This window comes from Pimephales promelas, chromosome 14, assembly GCF_988280905.1.
Source record: "Pimephales promelas chromosome 14, fPimPro1.hap1.1, whole genome shotgun sequence".
NCBI classification, from domain to species: domain Eukaryota; kingdom Metazoa; phylum Chordata; class Actinopteri; order Cypriniformes; family Leuciscidae; genus Pimephales; species Pimephales promelas.
Window position 1 is genome coordinate 20,937,146 of NC_142782.1, and position 21,780 is coordinate 20,958,925.

General features: G+C 37.3%; 1 protein-coding gene across 1 annotated transcript in view; it reads left to right on the plus strand.

Annotated features, from left to right (window-relative positions):
- The first annotated feature begins 326 nt into the window (after positions 1–326).
- The window catches only part of cttnbp2nlb (CTTNBP2 N-terminal like b), a 64,528-nt gene continuing 43,074 nt past the window's right edge, over positions 327–21,780 (plus strand). Inside the window, exons 1-4 of the mRNA XM_039679084.2 lie at positions 327–445; positions 7,909–8,016; positions 15,501–15,731; positions 17,372–17,479. Coding sequence (XP_039535018.2) covers positions 440–445; positions 7,909–8,016; positions 15,501–15,731; positions 17,372–17,479 — 453 coding nt within the window. The 5' untranslated portion in view covers positions 327–439. The remainder of the gene's footprint in view (positions 446–7,908; positions 8,017–15,500; positions 15,732–17,371; positions 17,480–21,780) is intronic.

A 21,780-nucleotide genomic window follows, 5' to 3' on the forward strand; every position in this document is an offset into this window, starting at 1 on the left:
ATATAATAATACCATTATCAATATTTTGTTTTTATAAAGATTGCTTACATTGTAGACGTCTAAAATCCAGCCATTAATATACGGTCTCAGAAAAAAAATTGCCTTCACAAAGAAGGTACGTAATCATGGATTTGGATTTGAAAAATCAAATAAAATGTGCTGAAATCACTACAATAAACTGCACATAAAACAAACAACCGTAGACAAAGACACTGAACCGATGCTTCCTTAGCTCCTCCTCCTGTCGTCTAACATCCAATCCGAATGGAGCATTCTGGACCGTGATCTCTGCCTATTGGCTGAAAGATCTGTCAGTGTGACAGTAGTCGATATTTTCGGCCGGGACAGTAACACGGCCACCCAGCAGTGAAAGTGAGAAATAACTCCGTAAACTGGGATAACTGTGATCGCGAGAACTGATGAGCGAACAAAAACACATATGAAGGTAATACAATTAATATTTCTGGAATTATGACTTAATAGGGAAAGGGTGGAGGGTGTGAATGTGATCTTTAGAGCATGCTGGTGTGGAAGAGTGAATCTCAGATCCCAGTGCTGATTTCCAATACATTATCTCGCTATTATCATAACATCTGAACATCGGTTTTAAATGATAAACATTATTTCTGCTGCACACAATGTTCTATCGTACTCATGCACGTAAGTTACGTTAAGTCTCTCGCAGATTTTTTTTCTTGTTATGAATTTGGATATACCATTAGATAATTGGTTGTATGATCTTTATAGTATGTCCATTAAATGCTAAGTAGCACAACAAGTATTTTGTCCCTGTTTCTGTTTTTCCCGGTCTGATGTCACACGTCTGATCGTTGCTTCAAATGTTTGAGAAGTGCACTGATTGCTTGTTTAGCAGTATGTGAAATTGTACATATGTCCATCGTGATTTTTTTAAACCCTGAAAGGAAAGCATTGTGTCCCGCTGGAAATCTGATATCCATCGCAGCAGTGCATTTTGCTGAACAGTGCTTGAATTTATGGCTCTTGTTCCTAATCACGCAGCTTATAAAAGATTAACCACAAACTGTTTGTTAAGACATGTGACAAAACCTCACCTGCCATTATTTTCCAAAACAACAATATTTCCACTTTGAAAATATATATATATATATATATACAGTGTTGTGCAAGTTACTTCCAAACTGTAATACATTAGGTATTACTTGTTACTGTTATTTAAAAGTAATTCATTACCTTACAATATTACTGTCCCAGAATTGTAATGCGTTACATTACTCATGTATTACTTTTGAGTTACTTTCACCAAAATAACTAAGTAGAACTTAACTTTTGGGCTGTAACGATATGCAATATGAAACCGAAATCGCGATTCGCCACACGACTCAGATTCACAAACCTACAGAATCGCGACACACCTCTTCCAACTCCAGCGTTATTCTCCTTACCGTCCAGATCCACTGCTGCCCATATCTTTAAATTAGGCTATTAGTATTATTTGAAGTTAACATTATAAAATACGTAGACCTACACCACAAAACTAGTTGAGGATAAATTATTTAAAATTGGGGAAGTCCAGCATTATGGACATGACATTTGCAGTCAAAACTTGAAATAAAAATTCTCAGAAAATACATGTATTAAAACTTATAGAGGCTACTTCCTTAAAGGACTCCAGACATTAGACAAATATCAGTCTATGTTTTATTTTTAATATTAGGGAAAAGACACACATTCATGCGTGACAAAAAAATAGGAGGCAAAATCGATTTTTTGTAATTCTGTTAATTACACTGCGCAAATCTTATGAGGAAGGGTTGGCTCTCCAGTCTCCATAGAACTTAAAATATTCATTTTATTTTAGTTTTCGTGTTCGCATTTATGAGGAAAAAACAATGTTACAGACGCGACCGCTCTGAACTGGCACTGAAAGACTGCTTTAAAACTTTCACACAGTCTGTTGCCTTTAAGAAGTAAAAGCAGACAATACACTGTAATACAACTGTAATACAAGCCTCACTGAACATGTAACGAGTAAAATATTACTGAAAATTGATTAGTAATGCCTTACACTACTGCGTTACAGCAAAATGTAATATGTTACTGTAATGTATTACTTTTGTAATGCGTTACTCCCAACACTGTATATATATATATATATATATATATATATATATATAAAAATCTGCTTATTGGTTTTCTCTTTATTTCAATTCTTTTTATTTAATATAAAAACAACAGGTAAAGTAAAACATTAACGTAAGAGAAATAGGCTATAAGTAAATAGCTATATTTAAATATATTGTATTTATATTTATATAAATATATTTTTAGATACATGTTTTTATTATTATATATATATATATACACACATATTATATTTAAGATTTCACACTGTCAGATATTTATGAAAACATTTATAAACTTGTTTCTGTACATCAATAGGCTATTCATCCTCGTTCCATATTTCACCTGCTGTTTTCAACAAGCTCACAATAGACTATGACTTGTTTTTTGTTTTGTTTTTTCCCTAAATTTCATTTTTTATAATCTTAAGCAGTTGTTTTGAAAATGTCACGATTTTGTTATTTTCCAATTGTGAAGAAATTGTTTGGGATTTTTAGATAATCACTCATTTAAGTATAAGTATTTATGCCAGAACACCAGAAAAAAAAATTAACTGCATTTAGTGAAATTTGAAATATTTAAAATATATTTGATAGTGCATGTTTATCCTTGATCCTGATTGAAAAAAAAAAAAAACCTGTGTGGATGATGTAACTCAAAAAATGTTGTGTTTGTAATAATTTGTAGCTATCAAATTTATTTGCCAAAGATTTGGACACATTTGGTAAATTTGTTACTCTGAATGAGATCTCTCAGTTTTATTTGTGTTCTTTTGAATCAAACAAGCAGTGATTTTAAAGAGCAGATATGTAAGTGTTTGTCAGTGGGTGAAGGGCAAAAATGTGGTCTAGCCTGTATGCAGTGAAATGCTCTGTTTTGACTGGCATGTCAGAATCAGTCACTTGAGAGCTGGGTTGAAGTGCTCTTATTGGGTCAGGACGTAATTACACCAAATAAGAGCGTGCCTCGTTTTGCAGATTCTCCTCTAGTTCTAATGTATCTAGTTAATGGACTGTTTTCTTTCCATTTCAATTTGTGAATAAATGTGGTGGGCCCATAACATCCTGGATTGAAGATTTTGCTATTAGATAGCTGTAGATAAAGAGATGCACTGGAGAAAAAAACAACCTCTCAAGCAATGATGTCAATGACAGTCTGAAGCCGTGGGTTGCCACCTTAGTAACCACTGGGTGGTTTGTTTGAGTCCCGCTCTGTACAAATTTAGTTCTAAACCACAAATCCACAGCAATGAGGAAGTTATGCTGAGTGAAAATCAAAGCGTTTCAGCACAGCTTGACTCCTTAGTCTGGGAAAAGGGTTGAGTTTAGGGTTTAGGATATAGTGACCTCATTAGAGGAGGGTGAACAGGTCAGGTTTACCAACGTGCCAAATCACCGCATGTTGCGTTTATACAAGTGTTATGCAATCCTGAAATCATTCAGCATGGTGTTATTTTGTTACTGCTTCAGAATCAGAGTCTTGAATTAGGAAAGTTGTATCGTGACAGAAGATGCTGGATCTGCTGCTAATATAGTGGAGATGCATTAGTATGCATCACAGTCTCGTCTGGAATCTCTTTCTGTTAATATTTGATTAATTTGTGTGTGGGGTGTGAATTCCTGGAATTCTTTTCAGTCTCTGTAATCCATATAGGGTTTCTCTATATTTCCCCTCTCACACTCTTTGTGGCTGTGTAGAGATTGCGTTTTGTTGCCAGATAAAGGTTTTACTGGGCTTGTGCTGGTTTAATATGGGGTTACGCATGTAACGCATCAGAGTGGCGGCAGAAACCACACTCCCTTCTGACACATGTCCCGCTCCCTCATTACTGATGATTCATTAAGTAAGCTGACATTAGTCTGATGTTTCTTTTAAGGCTTGCCCTCAGCAGCTGTGGGTTAAGTCGGAGGTTTAGCGAGTTGTCAGAGAGAAGAGACAAGGTCTGTCTTCCTACTACTTGCATAAGAAAGGAATAGTTCAACCAAAAATATAAAATATAACTATCATGTCTTTCCAACCCTGTATGACTTTCTTTCTTTTCTTTCTTCTGTGGAACATAAAATGAGACATTTTGAAGATCTTCATTACCTCTTTACCTCATTTATTCGAATCTTTTAAATTATGAACATTTCATATCAGTTGTCTGTCAGGAGATCATTATTTGTCACCTCACAATTTGTGTGTGAATGTTGTAGTGATTCAAAGATTTATTGGCTTTAACCAAGTTGGTGTGCTTATGTTTTTGGCTGCAGAGCCTGTAACTTTTTCTATTACACACTCTCTTGCTCCCTCATAACTTTATTATTCTCTGTGAAACATTGTACATAAATAGTCTTGTTTTTCTCTGTGACTGTTGCTGATTTTGCATGGTCAGGACTCAGGATTGGTGTACTTATTTAATTTGTAACATTATCAAGGTCAGTGTGTGGCTCTTCGTTGTTGTGCGCAGAATCAATTAAATGAATCAGTTGATCTAGTTAACACAACTTGTTTAAATAATTTGTTCACAAATCAGACTGATCTGGACTGGTTCTCATGAATAAAGTAATGGCTTAAATTTCAGTCCGCTTTCACTATGTCAGATCTTGGCTGTCGTAGCTGAAATGAATCATCTCGCCTCTTTCTAATTGCTGTAGTTTAAAGTTATGTTTCCTTTTTCTGGAATCCAATTCGTGGTCAAATGTGCTATTTGTGTTATTGTTATTTACAGCCTATAGTGTCAGAGGTTGCCTACACATAACAGCCACAGTGTCATGTGGGGCGAACGGGGGTAGTTTTACTCACCAATTGCTCTAGTTAGTATACTATAGATAAGACATAATAATAATTAAAAAAAAACTTTTTAACAGTAGTTTAGTTCAAATTATGGACATAAGACGTGTTAGTCTGGTGGTAGCCTTGATAGCCGGTGATCAGGAATTTTTGTGTTTGTGTGGATTTTTGTGTTAAACTTAAACCCGTTTTGACTTGTGAGTAAGTGATCTGTGCTCCCATGTTTTAGTCATGCTTACACACACACACAAAAAAAAAAAAACGCTTACACAATTATTTTGTTTTTAAGTCTTAATCATGCAATTAAAATCAAATTGAGTGTTTTTTTAATAAATCACCGAATTTGATCAATTTCTCTGAAGGGATAGATCCACACTCAGTTTGATTGTGTAATGCTTCAGATGTTTTTGCCGTTTAATACATCTATGACAATATTTCCTTAGTACCCATACTGTATTAAAAATACTTTCAATATTTTCAAGTCAAGATCTGTTCGCTATGGAAGCTTGTTTCCGGCGCCACTGAATATAAAAATAAAATAAATAATTGTGACTTTTTATCTCACAATTCTGACTTTTTTCTCACAATTGCGAGTTTATATCTCGCAATTCTGACTTTTTTTCTCAGAATTGTGAGATATAAAGTCAGAATTGCGAGATAAGTCACAATTCTGAGAAAAAAAGACAGAAGTGCGACTTTTTATCTCACAATTCTGACTTTTTCTCTCTCAATTGCGAGTTTACATCTCGCAATTCTGACTTTATAACACATAATTGCGAGTTTATATGTAAAAATTCTGACATCTTTTCTCAGAATTGTGAGCTATAAACTCGTAATTGCGACTTATCAGGCCAATTCTGACTTTATATCTCGCAATTCTGACTTCATGGGAAGTCAGAATTGCGAGAAGTAAACTCGCAATTGTGAGAAAAAAAGTCAGAATTGTGAGATAAAAAGTCTCAATTACCTTTTATATTTTTCATTCTATGGCGGAAACAAGCTTCCATAGTTCGCTTGAGCTTGTTAGCTCAGCGTTTCAATCCTCTCTTGACATACTATGTTTGTCAAACTCTCACACAAACAATATAGCCAAGTGTGTGGTTTTTACAGGATCTCTTGAGAGGAAATAAATGAAAGCAGGATGCACATCTGATCTGCACTGATAGTGTTTTTACCGGATACAGTATGATGAAGATTCTTTCGGGAATATTGATGCAGTCTGTTTCCTCCTATTTATATATCGAATGAATGTAAATAATGGGTTAACTGACACACAAGCTGAAAATATGATTTTGTGGTTTTTGTGTATTAATTTGCATGTGATTTTATATAGAGATTTATCAAAGCATTAGTCATTGATGTCATATAAATAAACATGGAACTCTTAAGCAAACAACTGAGTTTCTGTATCCATGTTTAACGCAAATAGTAGGTATGGGCGTATCAAATCAGTGTGTAAGCAGACACACACAAGCACTCTCCGGCTAGATCACTGACAGCTTTATCGTTGAGTCATCAAGGTGCATTCCAGATTTAACACGCATTCTGGTCCTATGAACTGGCTCACATCCGCAGTGTGTTAGTAATGTCTGGATGACATCATTGCCCTGAGATTATATTAAGTCTTCTCAAGCTGTGTGACTTTTCCTTTTCAATAGAAGGAAAAGAATAACATACTTGTTGCAGCCACCCTAGTAACACATTAACATTGGGCCAAATTGAATCATATCAGGAAGTGATCTCATTAGATTGTCTTAGGAGGAAAAACCCCTATAAGCCAACTACTGAGAAAACCACCTTTACTTAAGAGTCAGATCTAGGTTCTTGATTTTAGGATTGATTAGATTGAGAAAGTTCTTGTGATAAGTTTTGTCATTTCATAAAAATGAAATGTGTGATTCATGCTAAGCTATCCCTTCTAGCATATCATATACATTTATTTCAGATACTTTTCCTCAAATTTGACAATTTTCTCACAATTTCCTCAAAAATATAAAAGGGATAGTTCACCCAAAAATATAAATTCCGTCATCATTTACTCATTGACTTCTGTAGTTTTTTTTTCTTCTTCCCCATACTATAGAAGTCAATGGGATCCATCAACTGTATGTTTAGCGACTTTTTAATAAAAAAACAAAATCTTACCTATTATTTATGTGTTATGACAAATAATTGATGATGAACTATTATTGGGGAGAAAAATGCTAATGAATCCACAATGTGAAGCTGTCCATCATTAATAATACAACCATTATGACATTAATAACCACTTTTATCTTTTATCCCTAAAACGCTCTTGTGTAAGGAACGATATATATCTAGGAGCATACATCCGGGAAGAATGTGGCAAAATTATGCTGCAGGTGTAATGTGGTTGTCAAACCTGGAAGTAATTCCTTTCTGTGTAGTTATGAAAATGAATCTACACAACTCTGGAATAAGTCAACCAATCAGCATTAAGCAATTAACAATACTGCTGGATTAAGTAACTTTGATTATGATGGTGTGCAGCTGTGGGTTAGGGGAGTAATTACAGAATGAACATAATTAGAAAGATATTTTATAAATCAGCGACCACACAGATTGTGTTTGGGTGTTTGCTGGGCTTCCCTCTGTTCTTGTGTGTGTGTGTGTTAATAGACTGCAGGGAATCTGTTACAGTACAGCAGTTGAGCTTGATCACTGGAGACCTCTGTGCTGATATGCTAATAGCTTCCTGCATTTATGTGGTCTGACAGAGAGCCAGGCCACAATGCAGAGATGCTGAACACTGCTGTGTGTGTTTTAATGTTCATGAATGCCTGACTCACACAAATGTCATTTCAGATCAAGAGTCATTCGCTGATAAAATGCATGGAACATTATTGCATTTCTAGGCCAGAAAAATTGATCTGTGTGTGTGGTATGATCCCGTTTCATTGGTCTAAGTACAGTTGTGTCATACATGACCTTCTAAAACATGTGTTGAGTTGTATGGCCAAGCCTGTTGTTTTGCTTCAGGACTCAGACATTGAATTCATCTGTGTGTTTCAGGGCAGCAGGATGAATGTGGAGACTCTCAGTAAAGCTGAACTTCTGATGCTGCTCAGCATTCTGGAAGGAGAACTGGAAGCACAGGATGTAGTCATACACTCATTCAGGGTAAGAGCACACACACACACATACACTCAATGCGAAGCGTGTCACCACTTGCGTCACCAGTTGGAAATGGAAAAATAACCAGAGCAAATTTTGACAAGACAAATTATGATGTTGGCTTGACAAAGACTTGTCTGAATGTTTAAAATACTTTTAAAGGCTTTAAAATTGGCAGGCAGACAGTCAAAGTCAGAAAGACCAATGGAAATTTCTTCTCTTGCTTGCTTCCTAATATGGTTGTCTAATGAACATGGTATTGTATATAATGATTATTTTTGGCTTTTTTTGACTAATTGTTTTATTTCCTCTCTTTTGTAAGTCGCTTTGGACAAAAGCGTCTACTAAATGCAAATGTAAAAATGTTTTTAAGCATGTTTTAACTATGTTTTATTTGTTATTTTATTTTGCTAGGTATTGATAACATATTTTAGTACCCTGGGAAAACTCAGACAACTTCCAGCAAATTTAGATTTGCTCTGAAAGTTAGTCTGGCAAAGAACTTATTCAAGCCCATTTTCAATCCGTCGAAATCGAGGCACCAATCAGAAACGTTGGGGCGGGCTTTACACGATGACGACAGTGCTGGGATTTTGAAGCAGATTTCGTAGCCTACATTACAAAGATGGATGCCGCCGTCGAACATCACTCATTCGAATCAGCTATCGTGTCTGTTTTAAGTGATTTGAATAGTTACAACTGATAATGGTCTGGTTTTAACCAGGCTAATATTTGAGCACATTGCTAGCATTTGCCCTACCTACAAACAGATAGCAACATTGACTCAACCATAACATAAATTTGGGATGGAGGCAGAGCTCTTTGGGTCGAGAATGTGTTTTTATAGCACCAAAGGGCTGTAACATGTTTAACATGCTGCCTATTCTTAGCTCTGTATGTGTATAGATTTGTGTTATGTAACAGGCAGTATATGATCAGTGTTTGGTGTGGACTGGTGGTCAGGAACCACAGGAAGTGTGTAAGAGGGGGTACTCAGGAAAGAGGCAGAGAGGAGAACAATGGAAGGCAGTGCTATTCCTGTAAAACACACACACACACACACACACACACACACACACACACATAGATTGTTTCACTGCAGCTTCACAATAGTAACAAATTTATATTCTGCTATAAAGCAGCTCTAACAAGTCAAAATGTCATTTTTCAACTCAAGTCAGTTCATTATTGATTCAGATCAGTTCCATAACTGTGTTTTTTTATTTTTATTTAACCTTTATTTTACCAGGTAGGCCGATTGAGAACAAATTCTCATTTACAACGGCGACCTGGCCAAGATAAGGTGATAAAAGTGCAAGACAACAATAAGTTACACAATAAATACACAGGGCACAAAAGACAGACAAAAAAAACAAACAAAAAAAAAAAACAATAAGACAATACAAGGTCAAAAAAAGGAACATATAACTCTATTGGGTAACCAAAATTAAAACACTCAAATGTTTTTATGTTAAAAAGGTATAAATAAATGAAATCAACTCTGACAATGCAGCTGAAAGAGGTCCATTGTACCATGCAGACAAAAGAAAAAAAAGGCTAAAAACAATTAACAGGTACATATATCAATCATGTGTTCCGAGAGAAGTTGTTTAAAAGCAACAGGTGATATAAGTGCTTCAAGTTTTAGGGTTTTTTGTAATTGATTCCAGTCCTTAGCTGCTGCAAACTGGAAGGATTTTTGGCCAAATCTGTATCTGTTTAATACAGATTTTTGTTCACATACATGTGACAAACTCCTGTACACTCAACTGCACACTGAACAAGCAAAAGGCACAATATAGTAGTGTTTTACACTGTTTGCCGTGTATGTAGCTAATCATTTTATGTTTGTGTGTAGAGTTAGAGTTAGCACAATGCCCATATTTCTTTATCATTACTCCATCTTCCATTTCATTTTATGCTTTGATAAGCGTGCAAATTAAATCTGCTGTGCTCAATTGAGTCTTTACTCCTCAAAACTAGAACAAATCTAGTTCATTTTGGTGTGTACTCAAACTGACACACAACAGAAGCATACGGTGTTCCCTCTAGATATATATAGTCTGTGTGTTTTAATAGGCCTGTAATTATTCTGTCTGATGCTTTAGTGAAAGAGTTAACTTAGTGTTAATAACAGAGAACAGCAGCTTCTTATGAGCACAGGGGTGTGTGTGGGAAAGATGGAAACATGAGACGAGGGGTCTGGTGTCTCACTGTGACCTGCTGATCAACTGCTGACTGTTTGCAGTGGACTCTGAGATTAGTTTGTGACTTTGAATGGAGCACAGAGAAAAGCTCAATTCATCTGTTGCGTTTGGTGATATGTGTGTGTGCATTCACATTACACACGTATTTGTATTTTTAAAGGTTTTCACTGTCTTTCACATCTTATACATGCGAACTGGCTTTTTTTTACACTGCGCAAATCTGATTTGATTTTCATATTCAATCTTTAGGTCATTAAAGGTCATTATTCACTACATACACAAAATAACTAAACAGATTTGAGGCGACTTTTTTAATACAGATTTTTGCTTCCTGTCTGAACAAAGCCTTGGTGTTTGTGACTCTCTTTCTTTTAGGCTTAGGCCTCTTTTACTGTTCAGCCCTAGGCAAGATGCTAAGTGTGTGTGTGTGTATGTGTGTCTTCAGCTTCAGCTTCATTTGACTTGCTTTCTGGCCAGTGAGGGCTTTATTCACAGAGGGAATGAGAGGCCCTTGGGGCTCTTGAGTCTTTGATCAATGTTGCGTTGTGTGCATGTATGTGTGTGTGTGTCACTTCACTGCTCTCAGAAAGTTCTGTCCAGGCAGTGGTGAAGCAGTGAAGATTTTTTGGAAGCAGTTCGATGTTTTGGAAGCCTCCACATCAGCTGTATTGCTCCAGAAACAGCAGCGCACTTTTTGCTCCTCCTTTTGAGTTATTTTCCCATGGTTCATTCTGATGTAATACAGGAGCCAATATCCCGAGGGCTGGTGGTTAAAACAAAAAAACGACCGTTAATATGACTCACTCGCCGTTTCATCATCTAAGCCGTATAAAGAAAGATCAGGTCTGTTCACAGGTCTCTGAAAGGGGAATTTCATGAATAGGGAATTCCAATGCTAAAATCACAGTCCAGACAGACTAAACAAACCAGTTTATTTTGTCCTAATAGGGAGGATGTCAAACCCAGTGTTTTACCTTATAAATGTGTATGTGTCATTTCCAAACACACACACAAGACCCAGTGGGGTTCTTTGCTCTTCTGAGCTGCCTGGAGTGTGTGTCGGTGTGTTGATTAGAGGGGTGCAAGATTCCTTCTGTGTGAACTTCCTTCCAGGATGTGTCCTGATTCCTCTCTGTCTCCGACAGTAGTGAGCACCTCAGATCAGCAAGACCTTGATTAAAAACAGCAACAGCACAAACAGCATCCTGTTCTGTCCTGCACAGTCAATACTAATCACTCACACATATACACACAATAATAAGTCAATAAATTAAATATAAAATAATGAATCATGCTGCATTTTGGGATCCTACAGTGAGGGAATACACATATGCCCCTGCTGTTAAACTTAGATTAGCTTTTAGCTCTAAATAACAATTAATCCCTTCAAAATCTGGCTACTGTTTGCGATAGAAATGAACTGTGCTGACTCAATTAATCTTTGTGATTCTGCTCCATAAAACCATTTTTATATCACAGGAAGTTCCTAAAACTGTGTTTACGTGCAGTGTTATTATGGTAAAGGGTAGTACTGTAAGCAAGGCAACTATGCCAGTAATTTACTGTAATTGTACAAAGAAAAGCAGTGAAATGAGGAACTAATGTACAGACTTAACGTCTTAAGAGACTGCAATGGCTAAATATAGCAGCTGGATTTCTGGTGGGAAAAGCAGTCGCTAGTATGTGTAGTGCTCTCTGTCCCGGTAGACTGTTATTGTTTATGTGGGTGTTTGTCTAGTCTGCTGTGATGGATCTGAGGAGAGATAAAGTGACTTAATGGAATTTCCTTAATATACTTTTAAAATCGAATTGTAATTTATTCTTTTAATAAAAAAAGCTACATTTTCATCATGATTACTCCAGTCTTGAGTGTCACATGATCCTTCAGAAATCATTCTGATATTCTGATTTGGTGCTTAAGAAACATTTCTTATCATTATTACAGTTGAAAACAGTTGTGCTATGTAATAGTTTTGTGGAAACCATGACACATTTTTTCATGATTCTTTTATCATTTTAAAGTTCAATAGAACAGCATTTATTTGAAATATATTTGTTTTGCAACATTTTGAATGCATTTACTTTCACATGATTAACTTCTTCACTTATAAGATTGAGAATATCAGGGGGAAAAAAAATTTAACTATGCAACCGTCTACTTCAGTATCGGATCAGGGAATGCATTGTAGGCTCCCTGAAATTTTGTATTCATTTGTTGCTATAGGAGAGGAAGAATTTTGCAAACTCATCTAAATCGACAACTTGATTTCGACAACTTCAAATCGACAAATTCACACCCTCTGATTTTCAAATTTATAGACAAGACAAGTAGTTTGTTTAGGCATGGTTTTGTAGGGAATTACAAACCTGCACACATTCAAGCGCACATGACTATAGAATCAATTCTTAAAGGAGAACTCCGGCGCAAAATGAACCTTTGGTCTAATAAAAAATCAACTGTTCTCTGAGATTTGTTTTCATGATAAACTGTTTTATCTCTAAAAACTGTTTAGCGTATAATGCTAGTAATGGGGGCATTTACTAAGTAAAAAGAAATCACTAGTTTACACCACAAACAAGGCTCAAAATAGCCGCACACTAACACAGTAACATAATGAGGGTCCATGAAAAAAGAAGCATTGAGAACTTTGTAAGTGTACAGACTGTTTAATAAGAAGATATTTCATAAAGACAGGAGCCATCTTGGAAAACAGTCACGACAAGTCAAACCACAAACCTGCTGGGTGAGCTAGACTGTATGAACTTCCGAACTGTATGAACGGCGTTCGGGGATCGACTTATCGAGACTATTTTCCTAGATGGCTCCATTAATATCATTCATCAGCTCTACCAAACGTGGATGTTTTTTTCACTAAGAAACGAACATTGTTATTATGTTTTGATTGATAGCCTACTGTGAAGCTGCTTTTTATGCAATCTATATTTTGAAAAGCGCTACATATAAATACTTGACTTGGATTTTGATCATCGTCATTTCTTTCAAAAATAATCCTAGAGATCCCAGACTTTTGAATGGTATTGTATATCAAAATGTTGGTTGCCAAGACAATGCTCTTTGGTTGCTGAGGTGTTCCGGGTGCTTCCTTACACTTTTGCATGGGGGTCACTTTTACATGAGTCTATCGTGTTCTCTCTTTCATTGTTTGTTTGTCTAGTCATTTTCCACTCAATTTATCATCCACCGTGCAATATTGAAGGCATAATCACTTAAAGGACACATGCTGCTGGCCCGAGAATTTTCGGTTTCTGTGGTTGCATCATAGTTTTTGTTCCCAATTCAAGTCAATGGAGTGGGACAAAAACTACGATAAAACCTGTTGGAAAGCATCTTTTCTGTGAGTATATCAGTGAACACCCCAGACCATTCGGTGAGTTTCACGTCTTTGTAAACTAAAGTTTAATGCGTTTTTTAGGAAGGATTGTTCCAGTTACAAAATTATCGGGCCAGCAGCATGTGTCCAAATTTCAATCTTAACCTTAAGTGTAAAATACAAAAACTTGTCCTTTAAAAAAAGTAAAAGCAGATATTCAGCTTAACAACCTGCACAATTTCCAGTATCATTTACATCTGTTGCACAAATAGTGCAGGATGAGTTTAATACTTGATGTATTAGAGGTTTGTACAAATCCATAACCCATAGTATGAGTTATAGAAATAGCGATGTGTGCCTTTCCGCTGTCTCGTCTCTTTCCTTTAGTTGTGTGTGTGTGTGTCTCTCTCTCTCTGATCTCTGGATAAGGTCACTCAGAGGCCAGCAGGTCCACATATTGAGGCCTCCAGGGCTGGAAATGGACTGTAATTTACTATAATGATGTGGAGTAGTAAGCAGTGCTGCTTAAGGCTGATGTTAAACAAATAATCTCTCCGACCTGGTGGTCTGAGACACACTTGACACACTCGCACAGTTTCATCATAAACATACAGTTGACTATGAATTGCTGCTCAACACAGAGAGAGTGAGAGACAGAGAGTGTTAACAACAGCCTGCATTGTGCATTTTAATGGTTATTGTGGTTATTGATGTTCACACCCAGTACATACCACACCCTCACATTCTCTGTGTTATTAAAAGACATTGAGTCCCAGACTGAATGATCAGCAGATAATAACAAGCAAAGGGCGGAAACTGAGGTCTTTTGAAGTCTGGTTGGTTAAAATGACTCTCACATGCATTGTGATCTAGCAGATAAAAGTCGACATTTTATGTTCGCATTGCATCTACTTTCTAAATGCATCTTATTATGAGCTATTCTTTCTATTTTTATTTTACCTTTGTAATTTTTCATCAAAATGTAGAACTCAATCTCTTACCGTTGTCTGTGAGCTCTCATTCAGAAATGCCTCCATTCAATCAACAACAGATGAATACAACCAAGTGCTGATAATAATCGATAATCTGTTTGACTAGAACGTATGTCATAATACGGAGGAAATGATCTGTAAATGAACTGCTTATTCTTCACTGTGACTTTATAATTACATTTTATTTAATTTTATTTATAATAATATAAATGTATAATTTTAACATCAGTAAATTAATAACAAATGTAAATAAAAGTACTAAATCTCAAAATGAAAATTAAAAACAAATTATATCAGATATGGTCTATATATCTATTGATATATAGACAAAATCTTATAGAATTTTAATATCAAGCGATTATCATTTATCTCATCTATATATTTTGAGTAGGGCAATCAACTTGTTTAAATCAAGTAAGATTTGAAAACAGAAGAGTGTAGTGGGCATGTGTGTCGCCCAGAACATAAACCACATGTCTATTCCAGTCCTTCATTCTGTGTGTATGTCTCCCATCTGCTGATCTATTTAGCAAGACCACCCCATCCCTTCTAAATTAGTCACACTGCCCCCCAGCCTCACACAAGCGCACACATGCACAATGAGTAGTGAACAACACCCCCGACAGCTGGGCCTTTTGTGCCGTGAGCCCCCTCTCCATCCCTTCAGCCCAGGGGAGGTTTAACACCTGCCCGTAGAGGAGGGGTCAGGGCTGCGATTATGTTTTATGAAAATGGATCTGATAGTGACCAGCTGTATTTGCATCACGGTGTTTAGAAATCTGCTCTCTCTCTCTGTCCCACATTAAAAAAAAAAACACACACATGGCTTATATGCAAACATAATGAAAGATATTAATCAGTCATATTATGAACTTTCAATGTGTTTCAGCCTATCCAGACACCTCTGTGAAAACTACTTATTCCTATCGTTTCGTGTTTATCTTTGACATTTATTTCAGGCACAACAGAGAGATGCATTTGTTCAGGAGCGATATGGACAGTATGACCTCCGTGACCCCTTCATAGCGCTGCTGAGGGACCGCGAGCTGACGCAGGCTCAGGATGATGGAGGGCAGAGTCCCGTGTGTCTGAACCCGCTGGGCGTGTTGAAGCTAGTGATGGCCCACTGCACCAACATGAAGGAGAAAATGATGAAACAGCTTGCCGCTGCAGAGAGGAGACATCGACGGGTGAGAGGCAGAGAGAGTCCTGAGCTACATACCTAGGCTGTATTTTTAGGACCCTATTGTTAAGGCTCTTCCAGTTTAACAACATGGTAGTGCTAAATCATCTGTTGGCATTAAAACTGTAGTGAGGAATGTCATTTCATTCACTTTGGAGGTTACACAATTGTTAGGATTCTGGGTTTGAAGGTAGATGCCTATATAGACAACAGACTAGCTCAGAACTTCTTGGAACAGAGCTTGAGCGCATATTAAAGAAGATGTGTGTTTTTTAGGGCTGGCTACTTACAGGACTGGTTCGTTCAGTTCTTTGAAAGTAATTTTATTTATTTCATAAACACTGTATGGAAGATTAATCTAAAATCAAACACAACTATTCTCCCTGTTATGTGCGTTGGGTGAGTCTTATTTAAAGGATCTCTGAGTAACAGGGTTTGATACTTTGAAACACAAACAAATCTGATAAAACATTCTTTATGTTCTCTCTGAAATACTTATAAATACAAGAAATGCGTATCGGGTTCACCCAATAATGAAAGTGTATTATTTATTTTGATGTAGCAGTTAAAGGTGCTATATGTATTTTTTTAGCGGCCTTTATCGGTGATGTTTCAGATTGCAACCAATTTTTGCAAAATTCTGAAGGCGAAAGGGGGTCAAACAGTATTAGTATGGTGTTCCTTTTAATCCTTTAGGTGAGTGTGTATATATATGAAAGAAAAAAGTTAACTGATAGTTATTAAAGTTTTACCATATTTATTTTTAAACTGTATAACATGTATAGACCATTTTGCAAGATGTAAACAACACTGGTCCAGAAACACTTCCTGTTTCAGTTTGTAACTGTTTTCTTTATTTCACATGTGAAGAAAACATCTTAAAGATGTTTGTTTAACTTTTTGATTCAGTTTTATATATTGGTTGTATTTTATCCCAGCTCTTATGTAGTGTTAAAAAACTGAAACAGGAAGTGCTTCTGGACCAGTGTTGTTTACATCTTGCAAAATGGTCTATAATTTCCAGTACATTATTAAAAGTTTCTGATTCTAAAAATTTTGAAGAAAAAAAAAGATATTGTGAAGAATGCTAGTAACCAAACTATTTTGGTGCCCATTAAAGCCCAATTTATACTTCTGCATCGAACTCACGCCGTAGCTGCACCGTAGGCTGTGTGTAGCCCTTCGGCATACCTGACGTGCACCTTCCCCAAAATGTAACAACGCGCCAATTCTACGCATACCGCAAGCGCTGTGATTGGTCTGCTAGAACCGCTCCCCAGGTTTCACATTCTCCCTCTGCATGTGTAATTGCGCGTCAATGCGGGCAACGATGCAGAAGTATAAATGAAAACCAACGCGCAGTCTATAGCATAGAGGCTCCGCCGTAAGACCGACGCAGAATTATAAATCAGCTTTAACTTCCATTGTATGGACAGAAAAAAAGACATTTCTCAAAAATGTTCTTTTATGTTCCACAAAAGAAACTCACACAGGTTGTGAGTAAATAATGATAATTTTAAGTCATAAGTAATTTTCTCAACTCAAATTAGCACCATTAAGTTTTATTCTTACTGTAATTATTAATAAGATGGTGAAGTCATACAATAGTTGTCCTGTCCTGATGGTTCAATGTGTGTATGCTTGCAGGTAATTGCTGATTTAGAAGAAGAGAAACGACGGCGTGCTCAAGACGCTGCTGCGGATGATGACATCACTGCCATGCTAGAGGCGGAACGAGACAGACTATTGCAACAGGTAACCAGGCAACGCCAAAAACACATATACACATGCACACATCTTAAACTGCAAAATGAAAGCAACCATGGCTAACTGTGCCAGCAGATTTTGTGTGTCTCTGTTGTGTAACAATGTTAGTGCAGGTCTCTGTTCTAAAGAGGAAAGGCTCCTTTGTTTTTATGGAGTCCGTCCGTCTATGTGTGTGTGAAGACAATCCATTGTTTGTTTATGTTTTTATAGGGTTAGGATTAGGTGATGTTATGGTCAAAGTACAAACTGCAGTATTATGTAAAAAGCCCTTCCTGCCCTGCCCTGGTTTTTTTTTCTTTCTCTGGATGCTTGGCCATGTCTCTCACACATTCTGCAGCTCATAGGGGCCTGAAGTGCTTCCCCTGCAGTGAGAAACCTTGCTTATTTAATTAACTTTTATGTTACAGCTATAAGTAAACACACAGACATGTGATAGAACAATATAAACAATGCTTGTTGCTTGATATCCTCTAGAAAAGGGGTGTCCAATCCTGCTTCTGGTGGGCCACTGTCCTGCAAAGTTCAACTCCAAATAAACACACCTGAAGCAACTAATCAAGGTCTTACTAGGCATACTAGAAAATTCAAGGCAGGTGTGTTGAGGAAAGTTGGAGCTAAACTCTGCAGGACAGTGGCCCTTCTGGTCCCTGGTCTAAAACAATAGTAGGGGAGAGCGGGGTACAACCTAACGCTTTTTGGTTTTGGCTCAATTAATTAAAAAATAATTAGGTTAGATTAATACTTTTTTTTTCACAAGCAACATACACATCTCTGCTACAAATGAACACTTAAAGTTTTTTTCTAGGACCTACCATTTTCGTACAGTTGCACTAAAAGTGACAGAAGTGCAAATGTTACAACTTACCCCATATGAGGGGTTAATTGTAACAGATAGAGGGGTTAGTTGTAACACTTGTGTGTAACACACATAATTCAGTACTATTTTAATTGTATAGTTTGATATTGTTTGCATTTTTCACGTGTCTTTACTTTACTTAAGTAGAATAAATAGCGCATACTTTTTACTTTTACTTTGTTACATTTTGCAGCAATTATTATACTTTCTACTCCACTAAATTTCTACAAATTCTGTTACATTTTCATTACATTTGCTGATCAGTTTTTCTCCTGCCAAAACGTAATCTGGCCGTCCGTCCGTTGCACATTTGTCTCACCAGTGAAGTTTGGTTGCCATAGAGCCTCCATTTTTGCACTCAGGTCTAAGTCCCATGGCCCTCTATCAGAATCCAGAGTTTCAAGAAGATTGGAGAAACTTATTTTTTCGCACAAAAAAAAAAAAAAGTCAGGGGTAACACTGTCATTTTTTTTTTTTTTTTTTTTTTTTTGGGGTCGAAATTTTAAGTTTCTCTGATCTTCTTGAAACTCTGGATTCTGATAGAGGGCCATGGGACTTAGACCTGGGTGCAAAAATGGAGGCTCTAGACCCTTCCAGAGTAGCATTTATGCCTACCATGTAGCATTTATGCCATTATAAATATCTCAATATCTCAGCTCTGGAAGGGTCTAGAGCCTCCATTTTTGCACTCAGGTCTAAGTCCCATGGCCTTCTATCAGAATCCAGAGTTTCAAGAAGATTGGAGAAACTTAAATTTTCGCCCAAAAAAAAAAAACATAAGGGGTACCACTGTCGTTTTTTTTTTCGGGCCGATTTTTTGAGTTTCGATATCTCAGCTCTGGAAGGGGCTAGAGCCTCCATTTTTGCACTCAGGTCAAAGTCTCATGGCCCTCTATCAGAATCCAGAGTTTTGGGAAGATTGGAGAAACTAAAATTTTCGCCCAAAAAAAAAAACGTAAGGGGTACCACTGTCGTTTTTTTTTCGGGCCGAATTTTTGAGTTTCGATATCTCAGCTCTGGAAGGGGCTAGAGCCTCCATTTTTGCACTCAGGTCTAAGTCTCATGGTCCTCTATCAGAATCCAGAGTTTTGGGAAGATTGGAGAAACTTAAATTTTTGCCCAAAAAAAAAAACGTAAGGGGTACCACTGTCGTTTTTTTTTCGGGCCGAATTTTTGAGTTTCGATATCTCAGCTCTGGAAGGGGCTACAGCCTCCATTTTTGCACTCAGGTCTAAGTCTCATGGCCCTCTATCAGAATCCAGAGTTTTGGGAAGATTGGAGAAACTTAAATTTTTGCCCAAAAAAACAAAACATAAGGGGTACCACTGTCGTTTTTTTTCGGGTCGAATTTTTGAGTTTCGATATCTCAGCTCTGGAAGGGGCTAGAGCCTCCATTTTTGCACTCAGGTCTAAGTCTCATGGCCCTCTATCAGAATCCAGAGTCTTGGGAAGATTGGAGAAACTTAAATTTTCGCCCAAAAAAAAAAAAAACATAAGGGGTACCACTGTCGTTTTTTTTTTTTGGGCTGAATTCCTGAGTTTCGATATCTCAGCTCTGGAAGGGGCTAGAGCCTTCATTTTTGCACTCAGGTCTAAGTCTCATGGCCCTCTATCAGAATCCAGAGTTTTGGGAAGATTGGAGAAACTTAATTTTTCGCCCAAAAAAAAAAACGTAAGGGGTACCACTGTCGTTTTTTTTTCGGGCCGAATTTTTGAGTTTTGATATCTCAGCTCTGGAAGGGGCTAGAGCCTCCATTTTTGCACTCAGGTCTAAGTCTCATGGCCCTCTATCAGAATCCAGAGTTTTGGGAAGATTGGAGAAACTTAAATTTTTGCCCAAAAAAACAAAACATAAGGGGTACCACTGTCGTTTTTTTTTCGGGCCGAATTTTTGAGTTTCGATATCTCAGCTCTGGAAGGGGCTAGAGCCTCCATTTTTGCACTCAGGTCTAAGTCTCATGGCCCTCTATCAGAATCCAGAGTTTTGGGAAGATTGGAGAAACTTAAATTTTCGCCCAAAAAAAAAAAAAACATAAGGGGTACCACTGTCGTTTTTTTTTTTTCGGGCTGAATTCCTGAGTTTCGATATCTCAGCTCTGGAAGGGGCTAGAGCCTTCATTTTTGCACTCAGGTCTAAGTCTCATGGCCCTCTATCAGAATCCAGAGTTTTGGGAAGATTGGAGAAACTTAAATTTTCGCCCAAAAAAAAAACGTAAGGGGTACCACTGTCGTTTTTTTTTCGGGTCGAATTTTTGAGTTTCGATATCTCAGCTCTGGAAGGGGCTAGAGCCTCCATTTTTGCACTCAGGTCTAAGTCTCATGGCCCTCTATCAGAATCCAGAGTTTTGGGAAGATTGGAGAAACTTAATTTTTTGCCCAAAAAAACAAAACATAAGGGGTACCACTGTCGTTTTTTTTCGGGCTGAATTTTTGAGTTTCAATATCTCAGCTCTGGAAGGGGCTAGAGCCTCCATTTTTGCACTCAGGTCTAAGTCTCATGGCCCTCTATCAGAATCCAGAGTTTTGGGAAGATTGGAGAAACTTAAATTTTCGCCCAAAAAAAAAAAACGTAAGGGGTACCACTGTCGTTTTTTTTTTCGGGCAGAATTTTTTAGTTTTGATATCTCATTTCTCAAAGGGGCTAGAGCCTCCATTTTTGCACTCAGGTCTAAGTCTCATGGCCCTCTATAAGAATCCACAGTTTTGAGAAGATTGGAGAAACTTAAATTTTCGCCCCAAAAAAAAAACATAAGGGGTACCACTGTCGTTTTTTTTTTCGGGCCGAATTTTTGAGTTTCGATATCTCAGCTCTGGAAGGGGCTAGAGCCTCCATTTTTGCACTCAGGTCTAAGTCTCATGGCCCTCTATCAGAATCCAGTGTTTTGGGAAGATTGGAGAAACTTAACTTTTCGCCCAAAAAAAAAAACATAAGGGGTACCACTGTCGTTTTTTTTTCGGGCCGAATTTTTGAGTTTCGATATCTCAGCTCTGGAAGGGGCTAGAGCCTCCATTTTTGCACTCAGGTCTAAGTCTCATGGCCCTCTATCAGAATCCAGAGTTTTGGGAAGATTGGAGAAACTTAAATTTTCGCCCCCAAAAAAAAACGTAAGGGGTACCACTGTCGTTTTTTTTTTCGGGTCAAATTTTTGAGTTTCGATATCTCAGCTCTGGAAGGGTCTAGAGCATCAATTTTTGCACTCAGGTCTAAGTCTCATGGCCCTCTATCAGAATGCAGTGTTTTGGGAAGATTGGAGAAACTAAATTTTTCGCCCAAAAAAAAAAACATAAGGGGTACCACTGTCGTTTTTTTTTCGGGCCGAATTTTTGAGTTTCGATATCTCAGCTCTGGAAGGGGCTAGAGCCTCCATTTTTGCACTCAGGTCTAAGTCTCATGGCCCTCTATCAGAATCCAGAGTTTTGGGAAGATTGGAGA